Source organism: Pristiophorus japonicus, unplaced genomic scaffold, assembly GCF_044704955.1.
Source record: "Pristiophorus japonicus isolate sPriJap1 unplaced genomic scaffold, sPriJap1.hap1 HAP1_SCAFFOLD_560, whole genome shotgun sequence".
NCBI classification, from domain to species: domain Eukaryota; kingdom Metazoa; phylum Chordata; class Chondrichthyes; family Pristiophoridae; genus Pristiophorus; species Pristiophorus japonicus.
This window is the reverse complement of record NW_027254468.1, coordinates 41,344-60,288: the sequence shown is the minus strand read 5'-3', so window position 1 is coordinate 60,288 and position 18,945 is coordinate 41,344. Positions and strand designations below refer to the sequence as shown.

Genomic DNA, 18,945 nt, shown 5'->3' with positions numbered 1-18,945 from the left:
TGGCCCGGTCGAGCGTGGTCAGCGCTCCAGTGCCGGGGGATGTTGGCCTGTGCGCCTGTGCTCCCCGGGGGAATTCGCGGGATCTTGCACGGACCCGGGGCGCACACGTATCGCGGCGTGGGCTGGCCCCTGCTGCCCCGGGGCCCTCGCCTCTCCCGGGCCCCCCGAGCTCGCGCCCCTCCCGGGCCCCCCCCCCCCCCCTCGCTCTCCGCCATCCCCCGATCGCATCCCTCCACATTCTCTCGCTGCTCCTTCGCCCCGATAAACCACGGCTTATTTGGCAGCCGACATGCACCCGCAACACGGGGGGGGGGGGGGGGGAACTCGCGGGCCTGGGATGTGCGAGCGTATTCCGTCCCGTTTCGCAAACGGGTGCACGCCGTTTTGCCAATCGCAAAGTCCCGGGAAGGAAAGCGGCTCCGACTGCGTGAGAGTCAGAGGGGAAGGCGAGCGCACAAGGGACACACGTTAAAGAGAGGAACGGGAGATTGTGAGAGAGAGCACGCGATTATATTACTTTATCAGGTCCCCCGCGCGTGGTGCAAATCGAATGACAGGACAGATAATGCAGAAACACACAGTGAATCAAACAGAAATATGAGAATGCATGTAGCAGGAGACACCTGGAGCAGGCGGAGTGGCGGACATAAGTATGGCCGCGGTGTTCGTGCAAAGAGGAAAGTTACAGAAAAATGCAACCAGTCCATGCACAGTAGTGTACAAACCCATGAAACTTTATTATTAATCTTAGTCTACATGCACAAACCATCACATCAAAGGAAACATCGGAGCCAGTGCAGAACAGCAGGGAGAGGAAGAGGAGCCCGAGGCAGATGTTGAACAGACATGTTCCTTCCGACTGGTTTTTGGCACGGTTTTATAAGTCAATGAGACGTTGGCGTGGGAATCGCGGCCTCCGCGGGGTCCGTACGGAGTGTCGACGGACCCGGGAAGGCATCGGAAAAGACCATTTTCAGCTCGCAACGCGAATGCGCAGAAAAATGTGCATGCGCAGAAAAATGTGCATGCACAGAAAAATGCGGGTGCCCAGAAAAAAGTGCGTGCACGGAAAAATGTGCATGCGCAGAAACATGCGGATGCGCAGAAAAATGTGCATGCGCAGAAAAATGTGCGTGCGCAGAAAAATGCGGATGCGCAGAGAAATGTGCGTGCACAGAAAAATGTGCAAAAGCAAAAAAATGCGGATGCGCAGAAAAAAGTGCGTGCACAGAAAAATGTGCATGCGCAGAAAAATGCGGATGCGCAGAAAAATGCGGATGCGCAGAAAAATGCGCGGACGCAGAGAATTGCGGATGCGCAGAAAAATGGGCGGAAAATCGGCTTTTCCGATCTGTCACGCTGCCGGCTTGACAGATGTCGCGCACCTCGGGAGCGAGGACGTCCGCAAGGGCAAGATTGCGGGATTTACCCATATCTTGCCCTGCGAAAGCTCCTGCGCCTGGAAAGAGCTGTGCTGGCTGGGACATTGAATATGTTTAAGACGGAGATAGACACAGTTTCTTAAATGATAAGGGGATAAGGGGAGCGGGCAGGGAAGTGGAGCTGAGTCCATGATCGTATTAAATGGCGGAGCAGGCTCGAGGGGCCGTATCGGATGACTCCTGCTCCTATTTCTTATGTTCTCGTGTTTCTGTGCTGTAATGTCCTCTGTCGTTGGTCAAGATTGGAGCTGGGAGACAGAGAGAACTTTGAAAGCAGAAAGCGAGATTTGGGAGGGAAACACAACCAATGACATGCACCGTAAAATGCCCAGAAGGATGTGCTTTTAGCTAGTGAGCTTGCAGGTTCTGCAACACACGCCAAGCCCAGGAGTAGGAACCTGCTTTCAACACCCACAAAGCCCCTGTCAAGAATTCTGCATGATTGGCCCCGTCTCTTACAGTCAAGGCAATTCTTCACAAATCTGAAACGCAAGGTTCTCGCTTAAGTGTTAATATAAATACTAATCGTGACTCCCGCTCGCGGTTAAACATTCATGAGACGGTTAAGAAGGTGGAGCAAACACTACCCGTAGCACCCCGGCCTGCATCCAAGGGAGCTTCCTCAAGTCCAAGTCAACAAGTCAACGGCTGGTGATACCCTCAATCCAAGCAGTTACGGATTTGCACAGCAAAATAACCTCCAAGGCACATATCACCCCACAAAGGGGAGGGAATTTAAGTTAGTCAGCGAGTGCAGTAATGGTTTGGGGAGTCTCTCACCCCTCCCCACCCTTGCCCCCACAACCCCTCCACCTCACGGACGTCAGCAGGTAAAAGGGTGCTTAGTACGGAGTGAATCGGTTATATCCTCCTCTATACAGGCTGGCCTGGAATCAGACAGAGATAAGCACAGATCAGCTGCTGTTATCATAGAAACATAGAAACACAGAAAATAGGTGCAGGAGCAGGCCATTGGGCCCTTCGAGCCTGCCGCGCCATTGGGCCCTTCGAGCCTGCCCCACCATTGGGCCCTTCAAGCCTTCCCCACCATTGGGCCCTTCGAGCCTGCCGCGCCATTGGGCCCTTCGAGCCTTCCCCACCATTGGGCCCTTCGAGCCTGCACCACCATTCAATATGATCATGGCTGATCATTCCCTCAGTACCCCACTCCTGCCTTCTCTCCATACACCCCTGATCCCTTTAGCCGTAAGGGCCACATCTAACTCCCTTTTGAATATATCCAACGAACTGGCCCCCAACAACTTTCTGTGGTAGAGAATTCCACAGGTTCACAATTCTCTGAGTGAAGGAGTTTCTCCTCATCTCGGTCGTAAATGGCTTACCCCTTATCCTTAGACTGTGAGCCCTGGTTCTGGACTTCCCCAACATCGGGAACATTCTTCCGGCGTCTAACCTGTCCAGTCCCGTCAGAATTTTATATGTTTCTATGAGATCCCCTCTCATCCTTCTAAATTCCAGTGAATATAAGCCTAGTCGATCCAGTCTTTCTTCATATGTCAGTCCCACCATCCTGGGAATCAGTCTGGTGAACCTTCGCTGCACTCCCTCAATAGCAAGAATGTCCTTCCTCAGATTAGGAGACCAAAACTGAACACAATATTCCAGGTGTGGCCTCACCAAGGACCTGTACAACTGCAGTAAGACCTCCCTGCTCCTATAGTCAAATCCTCTCGCTATGAAGGCCAACATACCATTTGCCTTCTTCACCGCCTGCTGTACCTGCATGCCAACTTTCAATGACTGATGTACCATGACACCCAGGTCTCTTTGCACCTCCCCTTTTCCTAATCTGTCACCATTCAGATAATAATCTGCCTTCCTGTTTTTGCCACTAAAGTGGATAACCGCACATTTATCTACATTATACTGCATCTGCCATGCATTTGCCCACTCACCTAACCTGTCCAAGTCACCCTGCAGCCTCTTAGCATCCTCCTCACAGCTCACACTGCCACCCAGCTTAGTGTCATCTGCAAACTTAGAGATATTACCTTCAATTCCATCATCTAAATCATTAATGTATATTGTAAATAGCTGGGGTCCCAGCACTGAGCCCTGCGGTACCCCACTAGTCACTGCCTGCCATTCTGAAAAGGACCCGTTTATCCCGACTCTCTGCTTCCTGTCTGCCAACCAGTTCTCTATCCACGTCAGTAGATTACCCCCAATACCATGTGCTTTGATTTTGCACATCAATCTCTTGTGTGGGACCTTGTCAAAAGCCTTTTGAAAGTCGAAGTACGCTCAATTATCGAGACATTGAGAGAGAAAAATACATACAGGGGACATCAGAGATTATATAGGGTGCCACAAATTATTGATGCACTATCGATATCGAAGATTATTGATATCAGAAAGCTAAGAATTAGGAGCAGTAGTAGGCCATTTGGCCCCTCGAGCCTGCTCCGCCATTCAATACGATCATCCTCTCTCGTGCAATCACATCTTTCCTGTAACGCGGTGACCAGAACTGTACACGCAGTACTCTAGCTGTGGCCTAACCAGTGTTGCGTACAGTTCAAGCATAACCTCCCTGCTCTTGTATTCCATGCCTCGGCTAATAAAGGCTAGTATTCCGTGTGCCTTCTTCACCACCTTATCCACCTGGCCTGCTACCTTCAGGGATCTGTGGACCTGCACTCCAAGGTCTCTCTGTTCCTCTACACTTCTCAGTGTCCGACCATTTAATGTGTATTCCCTCGCCTTGTTAGCCCTCCCCGAACGCAAGACCTCCACACGTCTCCAGATTGAACTGTATTTGCCCCTCTTCTGCCCACCTGACCGAGATATATAAAGACGGGCAGATATCCGTCCCCGAAGAACATTAGTGAACCAGATGAATTTTATGAAAATTCATGATCACCATTTCTGATCACACCATTTTTATTGCCAATTTATTTAATTAACTGACGATAAATTCCCCAGCTGCCGTAGTGGGATTTAAACTCACGTCCGCGGAACATTAAGAACATAAGGAATAGGAGCAGGAGTGGGCCATTCGGCCCCTCGAGCCTGCTCCGCCATTTAATACGATCATGGCTGATCCGATCATGGACCCAGCTCCACTTCCCTGCCCGCCCCCTTATCGGTTAAGGAACTGTCTCTCTCTGTCTTAAATATATTCAATGTCCCGGCTTCCACAGCTCTCTGAGGCAGCGAGTTCCACAGATTTACAACCCTCTGAGAGAAGAAATTCCTCCTCATCTCAGTTTTAAATGGGCGGCCCCTTATTCTAAGACCATGCCCCCTAGTTCTAGTCTCCCCCATCAGTGGGAACATCCTCTCTGCATCCACCTTGTTGAGCCCCCCTCATAATCTGATACGTTTCGATAAGATCACCTCTCATTCTTCTGAATTCCAATGAGTAGAGGCCCAACCTCCTCAACCTTTCCTCATAAGTCAACCCCCTCACCTCTGGAATCAACCGAGTGAACCTTCTCTGAACTGCCTCCAAAGCAAAGTATATCCTTTCGTAAATACGGAGAGCAAAACTGCACGCAGTACTCCAGGTGTGGTCTCACCAATACCCTGTATAACTGGAGCAAGACTTCCCTGCTTTTATACTCCATCCCCTTTGCAATAAAGGCCAAGATACCATTGGCCCTTCCTGATCACTTGCTGTACCTGCATACTATCCTTTTGTGTTTCATGTACAAGTAACCCCCAGGTCCCGCTGTACTGCGGCACTTTGCAATCTTTCTCCGTTTAAATTCTATTTGCAGTTTTATTATTTCCACCAATGTGGATAACCTCACACTTTCCCACATTATATTCCATCTGCCCGATTTTTGCCCACTCACTTTACCTGTCTCGATCTCTTTTGCAGACTTCTTGTGTCCTCCTCACACATTGCTTTCCCACCCATCATTGTGTCAACGGTAAACTTGGCTACGTTGCACTCGGCCCCTTCCTGCCGTGTCGTTCATCGAGATTGTAAATAGCTGAGGCCCCGACACTGATCCCTGTGGCACCCCACTCGTTACAGTTTGCCAACCGGAAAAGGACCCATTTTTCCCGACATTAGTCCGGTCCTGTGGATTGCTCGTGCGGTAACAGGGCCAGGATGCTACTAAACACCCAACATAGGGGTGCCTCACATTATTGATTCCACATGCAACCGATTGTTCGATTGTGCTGACTTATTTGCATTCTGCGATGGGTTGACACTCACCACTGTTCCAACGCCGTAAGTCGCAGCGGGGCCTAATGCGTGATGATAGGGATCAGCCGTGGTAAACACTCGCCCGTACCTGCACACAAGAGCAAAAGAGCGTAAGAATTAGGAGCAGGAGTCGGCCGCTCGGCCCCTCGAGCCTCCTCCGCCATTCAATGAGATCATGGCTGACCTTCGAAGTCAACTCCACGTTCCCGCCCGCTCCCGATATCCCCTGTATCTCTCTGGAGCACCCTCAAAGTCTGAGGCTCCACAGGCCTCTGGGGCAGAGAATTCCAGAGATGCACCACCCTCTGAGTGAAGAAATTCCTCCGCCGTCTCAGTCCTAGATGTCCGACCACTTTTCCTGAGACTGTGACCCACCCCCCCCCCTGGTTCTAGACTCCCCAGCCCAGGGAAACATCCTCCCTGCATCTACCCTGTCGAGAATTGTGTCTCTTTCAATGTGATCACCTCTCGTTCTTCGAAACTCGAGAGAATATCGGCCCCGTCTGCTCAACCTCTCCTTGCCCCATCCCAGGAATCAGTCTGGTGAACCTTCGCTGCACTCCCTCTATGGCAAGAATGTCCTTCCTTAGGTAAGGAGACCAAAACTGCTCACAATACTCCAGGTGCGGTCTCACCAAGGCCCTGTATACGTTTTTACTCAAATCCTCTTGTAGTAAAGGCCAACATGCCATTTGCTTTTGAATATCTTGCTGTACCTGCATGTTAACTTTCAGTGACTCATGTACAAGGATGCCCAGGGGACAGGGTGGTAATCCTGTAGCATACGGCACTTCAAGGTGCACTGCCTGCCAACCGTGGTGAGGGTTTCTGCCTCGACCGCCCTTTCAGGCCGTGAGTTCCGTCCCAGACTGTGCCCCAGACCCCCAACCCCACTCTGGGTGAAGACATTTCTCCTCTAAAACTCCCCCCAATTACTTTCAATCCATGCCCCCTGGTTGTTGACCCCTCTGCCAAGGGAAACAGGTCCGTCCTATCCACTCTATCCACCCCCCCCATCATTTTATACACCTCAATCAGGTCTCCCCTCAGCCTCCTCTGTTCCAAGGAAAACAACCCCAGCCTATCCAATCTTTCCTCATCGCTAAAATTCTCCAGTCCAGGCAACATCCTGGTAAATCTCCTCTGTACCCTCTCTAGTGCAACATCCTGGTAAATCTCCTCTGTACCCTCTCTAGTGCAACATCCTGGTAAATCTCCTCTGTACCCTCTCTAGTGCAACATCCTGGTAAATCTCCTCTGTACCCTCTCCAGTGCAACATCCTGGTAAATCTCCTCTGTACCCTCTCCAGTGCAACATCCTGGTAAATCTCCTCTGTACCCTCTCCAGTGCAACATCCTGGTAAATCTCCTCTGTACCCTCTCTAGTGCAACATCCTGGTAAATCTCCTCTGTACCCTCTCTAGTGCAACATCCTGGTAAATCTCCTCTGTACCCTCTCCAGTGCAACATCCTGGTAAATCTCCTCTGTACCCTCTCTTGTGCAACATCCTGGTAATTCTCCTCTGTACCCTCTCCAGTGCAACATCCTGGTAAGTCTCCTCTGTACCCTCTCCAGTGCAACATCCTGGTAAGTCTCCTCGGTACCCTCTCCAGTGCAACATCCTGGTAAATCTCCTCTGCACCCTCTCCAGTGCAACATCCTGGTAAATCTCCTCTGCACCCTCTCTAGTGCAACATCCTGGTAAATCTCCTCTGTACCCTCTCCAGTGCAACATCCTGGTAAATCTCCTCTGCACCCTCTCCGGTGCAACATCCTGGTAAATCTCCTCTGTACCCTCTCTAGTCCAACATCCTAGTAAATCTCCTCTGCACCCTCTCCAGTGCAATCACGACCTTCCTGTAATGTGGTGACCAGAACTGTACACGCAGTACTCCAGCTGTGACCTAACCAGTGTTTATACAGTTCAAGCATAACCTCCCTGCACTTGTATCCCATGCCTCGGCTAATAAAGGCAAGTATCTCGTGTGTCTTCTCAACCACCTTATCCACCTGGCCTGCTACATCCAGGGATCTGTGGACCTGCACTCCAAGGTCTCTCTGTTTATCTACACTTCTCAGTGTCCGACCATTTAATGTATATTCCCTTTCCTTGTTAGCCCTCCCCATATGCCTTACCTCACATGTCTCTGGATTGAACTGTATTTGCCCCTGCTCTGCCCACCTGACCAGTTCATCAATATCTTCCTGCATTCCCCAGCTTTCTTCTTCATTCTCAACCACACAGCCCATTTTTGTATCATCTGCAAACTTCTTAATCATGCCCCCGATCTTCAAGCCTAGATCATTGATGTATATCACAAAAAGCAAGGGACCCAGCACTGAGCCCTGCGGAAACCCACTGGATACACCTTCCAGTCACAAAAACCCATCAACCATTAACCTTTGCTTCCTGCGTCTGAGCCAGTTTTGGATCCAACTTGCCACTTTGCCCTGGATCCCATGGGCTTTTATTTTCATGACCAGCCTGCCATGTGGGACCTTATCAAAAGCTTTGCTAAAGCCCACATACACTACATCGTACACACTGCCCTCATTGCCCCTCCTGGTTACTTCCTCGAAAAATTCAATCAATTTAGTCAGACACAACCTTCCCGTAACAAAGCCTTGCTGACTGTCCCTGATTAATCCGTGACTTTCCAAATGTCATCATAAAAGGCACTCCCCCGGAATCGAGGAAGACTTGCTCCCACTCTAACGCGAGTTCTCGGGTGGCTGAACAGTCCAATATGAGAGCCACAGTCCCTGTCACAGGTGGGACAGATAGACATTGAGGGAAGGGGAGGGTGGGACAGGTTTGCCGCACGCTCCTTCCGCTGCCTGCGCTTGCTTTCTGCGTGCTCGCAATTGGCGACGAGACTCGAGGTGCTCAGCGCCCTCCCGGATGCACTTGCTCCACTTAGGGGCAGACTGGTCTTTGGGCCAGGGACTCCCAGGTGTCAGTGGGGATGTTGCACTTTATCAGGGGAGGGGTGTGTCCCTTGTAACGTTTCCTCTGCCCACCTTTGGCTCACTTGCCCGTGAAGGAGTTCCGAGTCGAGCGCTCACTTTGGGAGTCTCGTGTCTGGGGGTGCGTGCGGACAATGTGGCCCCGCCCAGCGGAGCTGGTCGAGTGTGGTCAGTGCTTCGATGCTGGGGATGTTGGGCCTGGTCGAGGACGTTAACGTTGGTGCGTCTGTCCTCCCGGGGGATTTGCAGGATCTTGCGGAGACAGCGTTGGTGGTATTTCTCCAGCGACTTGAGGTGTCTACTGTACACGGTCCATGTCTCTGAGCCATACAGGAGGGTGGGTATCACTACAGCCCTGTAGACCATGAGCTGGGTGCTGGGGGTGAGATACCTACTGTACATGGTCCATGTCTCTGAGCCATACAGGAGGGCGGGTATTACTACAGCCCTGTAGACCATGAGCTGGGTGCTGGGGGTGAGATACCTACTGTACATGGTCCATGTCTCTGAGTCATACAGGTGGGTGGGTATCACTACAGCCCTGTAGACCATGAGCTGGGTGGTGGGGGTGAGATACCTACTGTACATGGTCCATGTCTCTGGGCCATACAGGAGGGCGGGTATCACTACAGCCCTGTAGACCATGAGCTGGGTGCTGGGGGTGAGATACCTACTGTACATGGTCCATGTCTCTGAGCCATACAGGAGGGTGGGTATTACTACAGCCCTGTAGACCATGAGCTGGGTGCTGGGGGTGAGATACCTACTGTACATGGTCCATGTCTCTGGGCCATACAGGAGGGCGGGTATCACTACAGCCCTGTAGACCATGAGCTGGGTGCTGGGGGTGAGATACCTACTGTACATGGTCCACGTCTCTGGGCCATACAGGAGGCTGGGTATCACTACAGCCCTGTAGACCATGAGCTCGGTGCTGGGGGTGAGATATCTACTGTACATGGTCCATGTATCTGAGCCATACAGGAGGTGGGTATCACTACAGCCCTGTAGACCATGAGCTGGGTGCTGGGGGTGAGATACCTACTGTACATGGTCCATGTCTCTGAGCCATACAGGAGGGCGGGTATCACTACAGCCCTGTAGACCGTGAGTTTGTATACCACACCGATGGTCGCTCGCAGGTCGGGGCCATAAACGGGGCGGCGAGCGGTGACCTCGGGCTGTGTGATGGCGTTCCACGGCAAGGGACAGCGCGAGCTGCTGCAGGAGAGCGATGGCAGCAAAGAGGGACGTTGGCAAGGTCCAGATCGGTGATTGGATCAAGGTCCCGGTCGCTGATTGGATCGTGGGCAGGGAGAGCAGGAGCGACGAGTTCGGGGCCCAGGGGTAGCACGAGCCCAGCCCACACTGTGCGGTATGTTGTGCGCACTAGGCCCGTGCAGCAGAGCAGGTCTCCAGTCGTCCTGGTCAACCCTTGCCACTGGACCAAGACCTCGCTCTGTCAAGCCCCGTGTGGTGGCTGGTGTACAACGGTCACCCCACGTTAAAACAATCCACCCACAGGCATCTTCCACCCTTCAGGATGTAGTTCAGGATCTGGAACATCAGGTCGTTTGTTTAGAAAGGAATTGAATTGAATGTAATATCTCCAAGTTTGCAGATGACACTAAGCTGGGTGGCGGTGTGAGCTGTGAGGAGGACGCTAAGAGGCTGCAGGGTGACTTGGACAGGTTAGGTGAGTGGGGCAAATGCATGGCAGATGCAGTATAATGTGGATAAATGTGAGGTTATCCACTTTGGGGGCAAAAACAGGAAGGCAGAATATTATCTGAATGGCAGCAGATTAGGAAAAGGGGAGGTGCAACGAGACCTGGGTGTCATGGGACATCAGTCATTGAAAGTTGGCATGCAGGTACAGCAGGCGGTGAAGAAGGCAAATGGTATGTTGGCCTTCATAGCGAGAGGATTTGAGTATAGGAGCAGGGAGGTCTTACTGCAGTTGTACAGGGCCTTGGTGAGGCCTCACCTGGAATATTGTGTCCAGTTTTGGTCTCCTAATCTGAGGAAGGACATTCTTGCTATTGAGGGAGTACAGCGAAGGTTCACCAGACTGATTCCCAGGATGGCTGGACTGACATATGAAGAAAGACTGGATCGACTGGGCTTATATTCACTGGAGTTTAGAAGAATGAAAGGGGATCTCATCGAAACATATAAAATTCTGACAGGACTGGACAGGTTAGATGCAGGAAGAATGTTCCCGATGTTGGGGAAGTCCAGAACCAGGGGACACAGTCTAAGGATAAGGGGTAGGCCATTTAGGATCGAGATGAGGAGAAACTTCTTCACCCAGAGAGTGGTGAACCTGTGGAATTCTCTACCACAGAAAGTTGTTGAGGGCCAGTTCGTTGGATATATTCAAAAGGGAGTTAGATGTGGCCCTTACAGCTAAAGGGATCAGGGGGGTATGGAGAGAAGGCAGGAGTGGGGTACTGAGGGAATGATCAGCCATGATCGTATTGAATGGCGGTGCAGGCTCGAAGGGCCCAATGGCCTGCTCCTGCACCTACTTTCTATGTTTCCACCTGTGAACACAGCCTTTCCATGGCATGGTGGCAAGTCATCCTCGTTTCGACGGACCACTCCAACACGAGCTCTCCAACCCAACCCAACGCTCGACAACTCCTAATAAAGTACCAACTTGGACTTGGGTGCACGGGGCCCCATTTCAAAAGCTGCAGATGACGCAAAACGTGTCGGTCTGGTGACCAGCGCAAAAAAGGCCAACTGACCATTTGGTCCACCAGCGTGTTGGCATGAGGGGGCAGTGTTTGACGGAGACATACTTACCCGTCACTGTAGGTTGTTGCTGCAGCAGCAGGCTGTGCTACCCTGTACGTGGCATAACCACCCTGAAATACAACAAAAGGGATGAGAACCAATCAGAAGCTGTAAATCTGCAAAAGGACACCGACAGGCTCAGTGAGCGGGCAAAAAATTTGGCCGATGGAGTATAATGTGGGAAAGTGTGAGGTCACGCACTTTGGCAGAACAAAAAACATCAAAGAGCAAGGTATTATTTAAATGGAGAAAGATTGCAAAGTGCCAAGGATACACTTGGTTTGGAGGCGGTTCAGAGAAGGTTCACTCGGCTGATTCCGGAGATGTAACGAACAGGGTAGATAAAGGGGGAACCAGTGGATGTGGTGTATTTGGACTTCCAGAAGGCATTTGCCAAGCTGCCACATAAAAGGTTACTGCACAAGATAAAAGTTCACGGGGTTGGAGGTAATATATTATCAAGGATACAGGATTGGTTGACTAACAGAAAACAGAGAGTCTGGATAAATGGCTCATTCTCGGGTTGGCAATCAGTAACTAGTGGGGTGCCACAGGGATCAGTGCTGGGGCCCCAACTATTTACAATCTATATTAACGACTTGAAAGAAGGGACCGAGTGTAACGTAGACAAGTTTGCTGACGATACAAAGATGGGAGGAAAAGCAATGTGTGAGGAGGACACAAAATCTGCAAAAGGACACAGACAGGCTCAGTGAGTGGGCAAAAATTTGGCTGATGGAGTATAATGTGGGAAAGTGTGAGGTCATGCAGTTTGGCAGAAAATAAATCAAAGAGCAAGTTATTATTTAAATGGAGAAAGATTGCAAAGTGCCGCAGTACAGCGGGACCTGGGGGTTACTTGTACATGAAACACAAAAGGTTAGTATGCAGGTACAGCAAGTGATCAGGAAGGGCCAATGGTATCTTGGCCTTTATTGCAAAGGGGATGGAGTATAAAAGCAGGGAAGTCTTGCTCCAGTTATACAGGGTATTGGTGAGGCCACACCTGGAGTACTGCGTGCAGTTTTGCTCTCCGTATTTACGAAAGGATATACTTGCTTTGGAGGCAGTTCAGAGAAGGTTCACTCGGTTGATTCCGGAGATGAGGGGGTTGACTTGTGAAGAAAGGTTGAGCAGGTTGGGCCTCTACTCATTGGAATTCAGAAGAATGAGAGGTGATCTTATCGAAACGTATCAGATTATGAGGGGGCTCGACAAGGTGGATGCAGAGAGGATGTTCCCACTGATGGGGGAGACTAGAACTAGGGGGCATGGTCTTAGAATAAGGGGCCGCCCATTTAAAACTGAGATGAGGAGGAATTTCTTCTCTCAGAGGGGTGTAAATCTGTGGAATTCGCTGCCTCAGAGAGCTGTGGAAGCCGGGACATTGAATATATTTAAGGCGGAGATAGACAGTTCCTTAACCGATAAGGGGGCGGGCAGGGAAGTGGAGCTGGGTCCATGATCGGATCAGCCATGATCGTATTAAATGGCGGAGCAGGTTCGAGGGGCTGAATGGCCCACTCCTGCTCCTATTTCTTATGTTCTTAAATCGAGGAAGACTTGCTCCCACTCTAACATGAGTTCTCGGGTGACTGAACAGTCCAATACGAGAACCACAGTCCCTGTCACAGGTGGGACAGACAGACGTTGAGGGAAGGGGAGGGTGGGACTGGTTTGCCGCACGCTCCTTCGGCTGCCTGCGCTTGCTTTCTGCGAGCTCTCGGCGACGAGACTCGAGGTGCTCAGCGCCCTCCCGGATGCACTTCCTCCACTTAAGGCGGACTGTTCTTTGGGCCAGGGACTCCCAGGTGTCGGTGGGGATGTTGCACTTTATCAGGGAGGGGTGGTCCCTTGTAACGTTACTTCTGCCCACCTTTGGCTCGTTTGCCCGTGAAGGAGTTCTGAGTAGAGCGCTTGCTTTGGGAGTCTGGTGTCTGGGGGGCGTGCGGACAATGTGGCCCCGCCCAGCGGAGCTGGTCGAATGTGGTCAGTGCTTCGATGCTGGGGATGTTGGCCTGGATTTTAATTCCTACCTCGTAGACGATGAGAGGGCACTACTCGACCAAATTGGCAGAAAGGCAGAGTGGGAGGGATAGAGAGATTAACATTAATTTATGTATAACCCAAGGCTTTTCACAGGAGTGAAATCGAACAACCATCACCTGCAGTTATATCGCATCGTTAATGTCGTGAAATGTCGCAAGCGTTCACAGGAGTATTATAAGACAAAAAATTTAACATCGAGCCACATAAGGAGATATTAGAGACAGGTGACCAGAAGCTTGGTCAGGGAGGTCAGTTTTAAGGAGTGTCTTGAAAGAGGAGAGAGAGGTAGAGAGGTTTAGGGAGGGAGTTCCAGAGCTTGGGGCCCAGGCAACAGAAGGCACGGCCACCGATGGTGGAGCGATTATAATCAGGGATGGTCAAGAGGGCAGAATTAGAGGAGTGCAGACATCTCGGGGGGGTTACAGAGATAGGGAGGGAGGCGAGGCAGGGATTTGAAGAGGAGGATGAGAATTGTAGGGGCTGGAGGAGGTTACAGAGATAGGGAGGGAGGGCGAGGGAGGGATTTGAAGAGGAGGATGAGAATTGTAGGGGCTGGAGGAGGTTACAGAGATAGGGAGGGGGGCGAGGGAGGGATTTGAACAGGAGGATGAGAATTGTAGGGGCGGGAGGAGGTTGCAGAGATAGGGAGGGGGAAAGGGAGGGATTTGAACAGGATGATGAGAATTGTAGGGGCTTGAGGAGGTTACAGAGATAGGGAGGGGGCGAGGGAGGGATTTGAACAGCAGCATGATAACTGTAGGGGCTGGAGGAGGTTACTGAGATAGGGAGGGGGGCGAGGGAGGGATTGAACAGGAGCATGATAACTGTAAGGGCTGGAGGAGGTTACAGAGAAAGGGAGGGGGGCAAGGGAGGGATTTGAACAGGAGGATGAGAATTGTAGGGACTGGAGGAGGTTACAGAGATAGGGAGGGGGGCGAGGGAGGGATTTGAACAGGAGCATGATAACTGTAGGGGCTGGAGGAGGTTACAGAGATAGGGAGGGGGGCGAGGGAGGGATTTCAACAGGAGGATGAGAATTGTAGGGACTGGAGGAGGTTACAGAGATAGGGAGGGGGCGAGGGATGGATTTGAACAGGAGGATGAGAATTGTAGGGGCTGGAGGAGGTTACAGAGATAGGGATTGGGGCGAGGGAGGGATTTGAACAGGAGGATGAGAATTGTAGGGGCTGGAGGAGGTTACAGAGATAGGGAGGGGGCGAGGGGCCATAGAGGGATTTGTAAACAAGTATGAGAATTTTCAAATCGAGGCGTTGCTAAACCGAGAGCCAATGTTGGTCAGTGAGCACAGGGGATGATGGGTGAGAGGGACTGGGTGTGAGTTAGGACACGGGGTCAGTGAGCACAGGGGGTGATGGGTGAGTGGGACTGGGTGTGATTTAGGACACGGGGACAGTGAGCACAGGGGGTGATGGGTGAGTGGGACTGGGTGTGAGTTAGGACACGGGGTCAGTGAGCACAGGGGGTGATGGGTGAGTGGGACTGGGTGTGAGTTAGGACACGGGGCAGTGAGCACAGGGGGTGATGGGTGAGTGGGACTGGGTGTGAGTTAGGACACGGGGACAGTGAGCACAGGGAGTGATGGGTGAGTGGGACTGGTTATGAGTTAGGACACGGGGTCAGTGAGCATAGGGGGTGATGGGTGAGTGGGACTCGGTGTGAGTTAGGACACGGGGACAGTGAGCACAGGGGGTGATGGGTGAGTGGGACTGGGTGTGAGTTAGGACACGGGGTCAGTGAGCACAGGGGGTGATGGGTGAGTGGGACTGGGTGTGAGTTAGGACACGGGGCAGTGAGCACAGGGGGTGATGGGTGAGTGAGACTGGGTGTGAGTTAGGACACGGGGACAGTGAGCACAGGGGGTGATGGGTGAGTGGGACTGGGTGTGAGTTAGGACACGGGGACAGTGAGCACAGGTGGTGATGGGTGAGTGGGACTGGGTGTGAGTTAGGACACGGTGCACAGGGGGTGATAGGTGAGTGGGACTGGGTGTGAGTTAGGACACGGGGTCAGTGAGCACAGGGGGTGATGGGTGAGTGGGACTGGGTGTGAGTTAGGACACGGGACAGTGAGCACAGGGGGTGATGGGTGAGTGGGACTGGGTGTGAGTTAGGACACGGGGTCAGTGAGCACAGGTGGTGATGGGTGAGTGGGACTGGGTGTGAGTTAGGACACGGGGTCATTGAGCACAGGGGGTGATGGGTGAGTGGGACTGGGTGTGAGTTAGGACACAGGGTCAGTGAGCACAGGGGGTGATGGGTGAGTGGGACTGGGTGTGAGTTCGGACACGGGGTCAGTGAGCACAGGGGATGATGGGTGAGTGGGACTGGGTGTGAGTTAGGACACGGGGCAGTGAGCACAGGGGTGATGGGTGAGTGGGACTGGGTGTGAGTTAGGACACGGGGTCAGCGAGCACAGGGGGTGATGGGTGAGTGGGACTGGGTGTGAGTTAGGACACAGGGTAGCCGAGTTTTAGATGAGCACCGATTTATGTAGGTGGCAAGGTGAGACACAGAGAGAGAAAGAGCGGGAGAGAGAGAGAGAGAGAGAGAGAGAGGGACAGAGAGAGAGATAGAGAGAGAGTGAGAGGGACAGAGAGAGAGAGAGAGAGAGAGTGGGAGGAAGACAGAGAGAGAGACAGAGAGAGACAGGGAGAGAGAGAGAGAGAGAGAGAGAGACAGAGATAGAGGGAGGGAGGGAGAGGGAGAGAGACAGAGAGAGACAGAGACAGAGAGAGACAGAGATAGAGAGAGAGAGAGATAGAGAGAGAGAAAGATAGAGGGAGAGAGAGAGAGACAGAGAGAGAGAGAGACAGAGAGAGACAGAGATAGAGGGAGAGAGAGATAGAGAGAGAGAAAGATAGAGGGAGAGAGAGAGAGACAGAGAGAGAGAGACAGAGACAGAGAGAGACAGAGGTAGAGAGAGAGAGAGCAATAACACACAGAATAAAAGACTAGTTGTGAAGCACTTCTCAGCAGCGTTGCACACAATGGCAGGATACCTACGTAAACATCAGTCCCGTATAAACCCTCCTGGTACACAACTCTGCAATTCAAAGAAACACAAGAACAGAGCAGTGTTACAGAAATGTATCGTTAGAACAAAAGAACAAAAGAAATAGGAGCAGGAGCCTGGTCCGCCATTGAATATGATCATGGCTGATCCGATCATGGACCCAGCTCCACTTCCCTGCCCGCCCCCTTATCAGTTAAGAAACTGTCTATCTCTGTCTTAAATATATTCAATGTCCCAGCTTCCACAGCTCTCTGAGGCAGCGAGTTCCACAGATTTACAACCCTCTGAGAGAAGAAATTCCTCCTCATCTCAGTTTTAAATGGGCGGCCCCTTATTCTAAGACCATGCCCCCTAGTTCTAGTCTCCCCCATCAGTGGGAACATCCTCTCTGCATCCACCTTGTCGAGCCCCCCTCATAATCTGATACGTTCCGATAAGATCACCTCTCATTCTTCTGAATTACAATGAGTAGAGGCCCAATCTCCTCAACCTTTCCTCATAAGGAGATATTAGAGACAGATGACCAGAAGCTGGGTCAGAGAGGTCAGTTTTAAGGAGCGTCTTGAAGGAGGAGAGAGAGGTAGAGAGGCGGAGAGGTTTAGGGAGGGAGTTCCAGAGCTTGGGGCCCAGGCAACAGAAGGCATGGCCACCGATGGTGGAGCGATTATCATCAGGGATGGTCAAGAGGGCAGAATTAGAGGAGCGCAGACATCTCGGGGGGTTGTAGGGGCTGGAGGAGGTTACAGAGATAGGGAGGGGGGGCGAGGGAGGCATTTGAACAGGAGGATGAGAATTGTAGGGGCTGGAGGAGGTTACAGAGATAGGGAGGGGGGGGCGAGGGAGGGATTTGAACAGGAGGATGAGAATTGTAGGGGCTGGGGAGGTTACAGAGATAGGGAGGGGGGGCGAGGGAGGCATTTGAACAGGAGGATGAGAATTGTAGGGGCTGGAGGAGGTTACAGAGATAGGGAGGAGGGGCGAGGGAGGGATTTGAACAGGAGGATGAGAATTGTAGGGGCTGGGGGAGGTTACAGAGATAGGGAGGGGGGGCGAGGGAGGGATTTGAACAGGAGGATGAGAATTGTAGGGGCTGGAGGAGGTTACAGAGATAGGGAGGAGGGGCGAGGGAGGGATTTGAACAGGAGGATGAGAATTGTAGGGGTTGGAGGGAGTGACAGAGATAGGCAGGGGGGCGAGGGAGGGATTTGAACAGGAGGATGAGAATTGTAGGGGCTGGAGGAGGTTACAGAGATAGGGAGGGGGCGAGGGGCCATGGAGGGATTTGTAAACACGGATGGGGAATTGTGAAATTGAGGCGTTGCTCAACCGGGAGACAATGTCGGTCAGTGAGCACAGGGGGTGATGGGTGAGTGGGACTGGGTGTGAGTTAGGACACGGGGTCAGTGAGCACAGGGGGTGATGGGTGAGTGGGACTGGGTGTGAGTTAGGACACGGGGCAGTGAGCACAGTGGGTGATGGGTGAGTGGGACTGGGTGTGAGTTAGGACACGGGGTCAGTGAGCACAGGGGGTGACGGGTGAGTGGGACTGGGTGTGAGTTAGGACACGGGGTCAGTGAGCACAGGAGATGATGGGTGAGTGGGACTGGGTGTGAGTTAGGACACGGGGTCAGTGAGCACAGGGGGTGATGGGTGAGTGGGACTGGGTGTGAGTTAGGACACGGGGCAGTGAGCACAGGGGGTGATGGGTGAGTGGGACTGGGTGTGAGTTAGGACACGGGACAGTAAGCACAGGGGGTGATGGGTGAGTGGGACTGGGTGTGAGTTAGGACACGGGGCAGTGAGCACAGGGGGTGATGGGTGAGTGGGACTGGGTGTGAGTTAGGACAAGGGGTCAGTGAGCACAGGGGGTGATGGGTGAGTGGGACTGGGTGTGAGTTAGGACACGGGGTCAGTGAGCACAGAGGGGGTGATGGGTGAGTGGGACTGGGTGTGAGTTAGGACACGGTGTCAGTGAGCACAGGGGGTTATGGGTGAGTGGGACTGGGTGTGAGTTAGGACACGGGGCAGTGAGCACAGGGGGTGATGGGTGAGTTGGACTGGGTGTGAGTTAGGACACGGGGTCAGTGAACACAGGGGGTGATGGGTGAATGGGACTGGGTGTGAGTTAGGACACGGGGTCAGTGAGCACAGGGGGTGATGGGTGAGTGCGACTGGGTGTGAGTTACGCCACGGGGCAGTGAGCACAGCGGGTGATGGGTGAGTGGGACTGGGTGTGAGTTAGGACACGGGGCAGTGAGCACAGGGGGTGATGGGTGAGTGGGACTGGGTGTGAGTTAGGACACGGGGCAGTGAGCACAGTGGGTGATGGGTGAGTGGGACTGGGTGTGAGTTAGGACACGGGGTCAGTGAGCACAGTGGGTGATGGGTGAGTGGGACTGGGTGTGAGTTAGGACACGGGTCAGTGAGCACAGGGGGTGATGGGTGAGTGAGACTGGTTGTGAGTTAGG

At 52.5% G+C, this 18,945-nt stretch overlaps 1 protein-coding gene across 4 annotated transcripts in view; it reads right to left on the bottom strand.

Annotated features, from left to right (window-relative positions):
• LOC139254636 (RNA binding protein fox-1 homolog 1-like) overlaps window positions 1-18,945 on the bottom strand; it is a 69,085-nt gene that overhangs the window by 20,262 nt on the left and 29,878 nt on the right. For 3 of the 4 annotated variants that reach the window (XM_070873753.1, XM_070873751.1, XM_070873752.1), the window contains 3 exons: window positions 16,468-16,507; window positions 11,405-11,466; window positions 5,635-5,713 (listed from right to left, as the gene is read on the bottom strand). In XM_070873753.1, the coding sequence (XP_070729854.1) occupies window positions 5,635-5,713; window positions 11,405-11,466; window positions 16,468-16,507 (181 nt within the window). Of the gene's footprint in view, window positions 1-713; window positions 2,330-5,634; window positions 5,714-11,404; window positions 11,467-16,467; window positions 16,508-18,945 lie in introns of those variants that run through there. The other variant, XM_070873754.1, reaches the window with a different exon arrangement.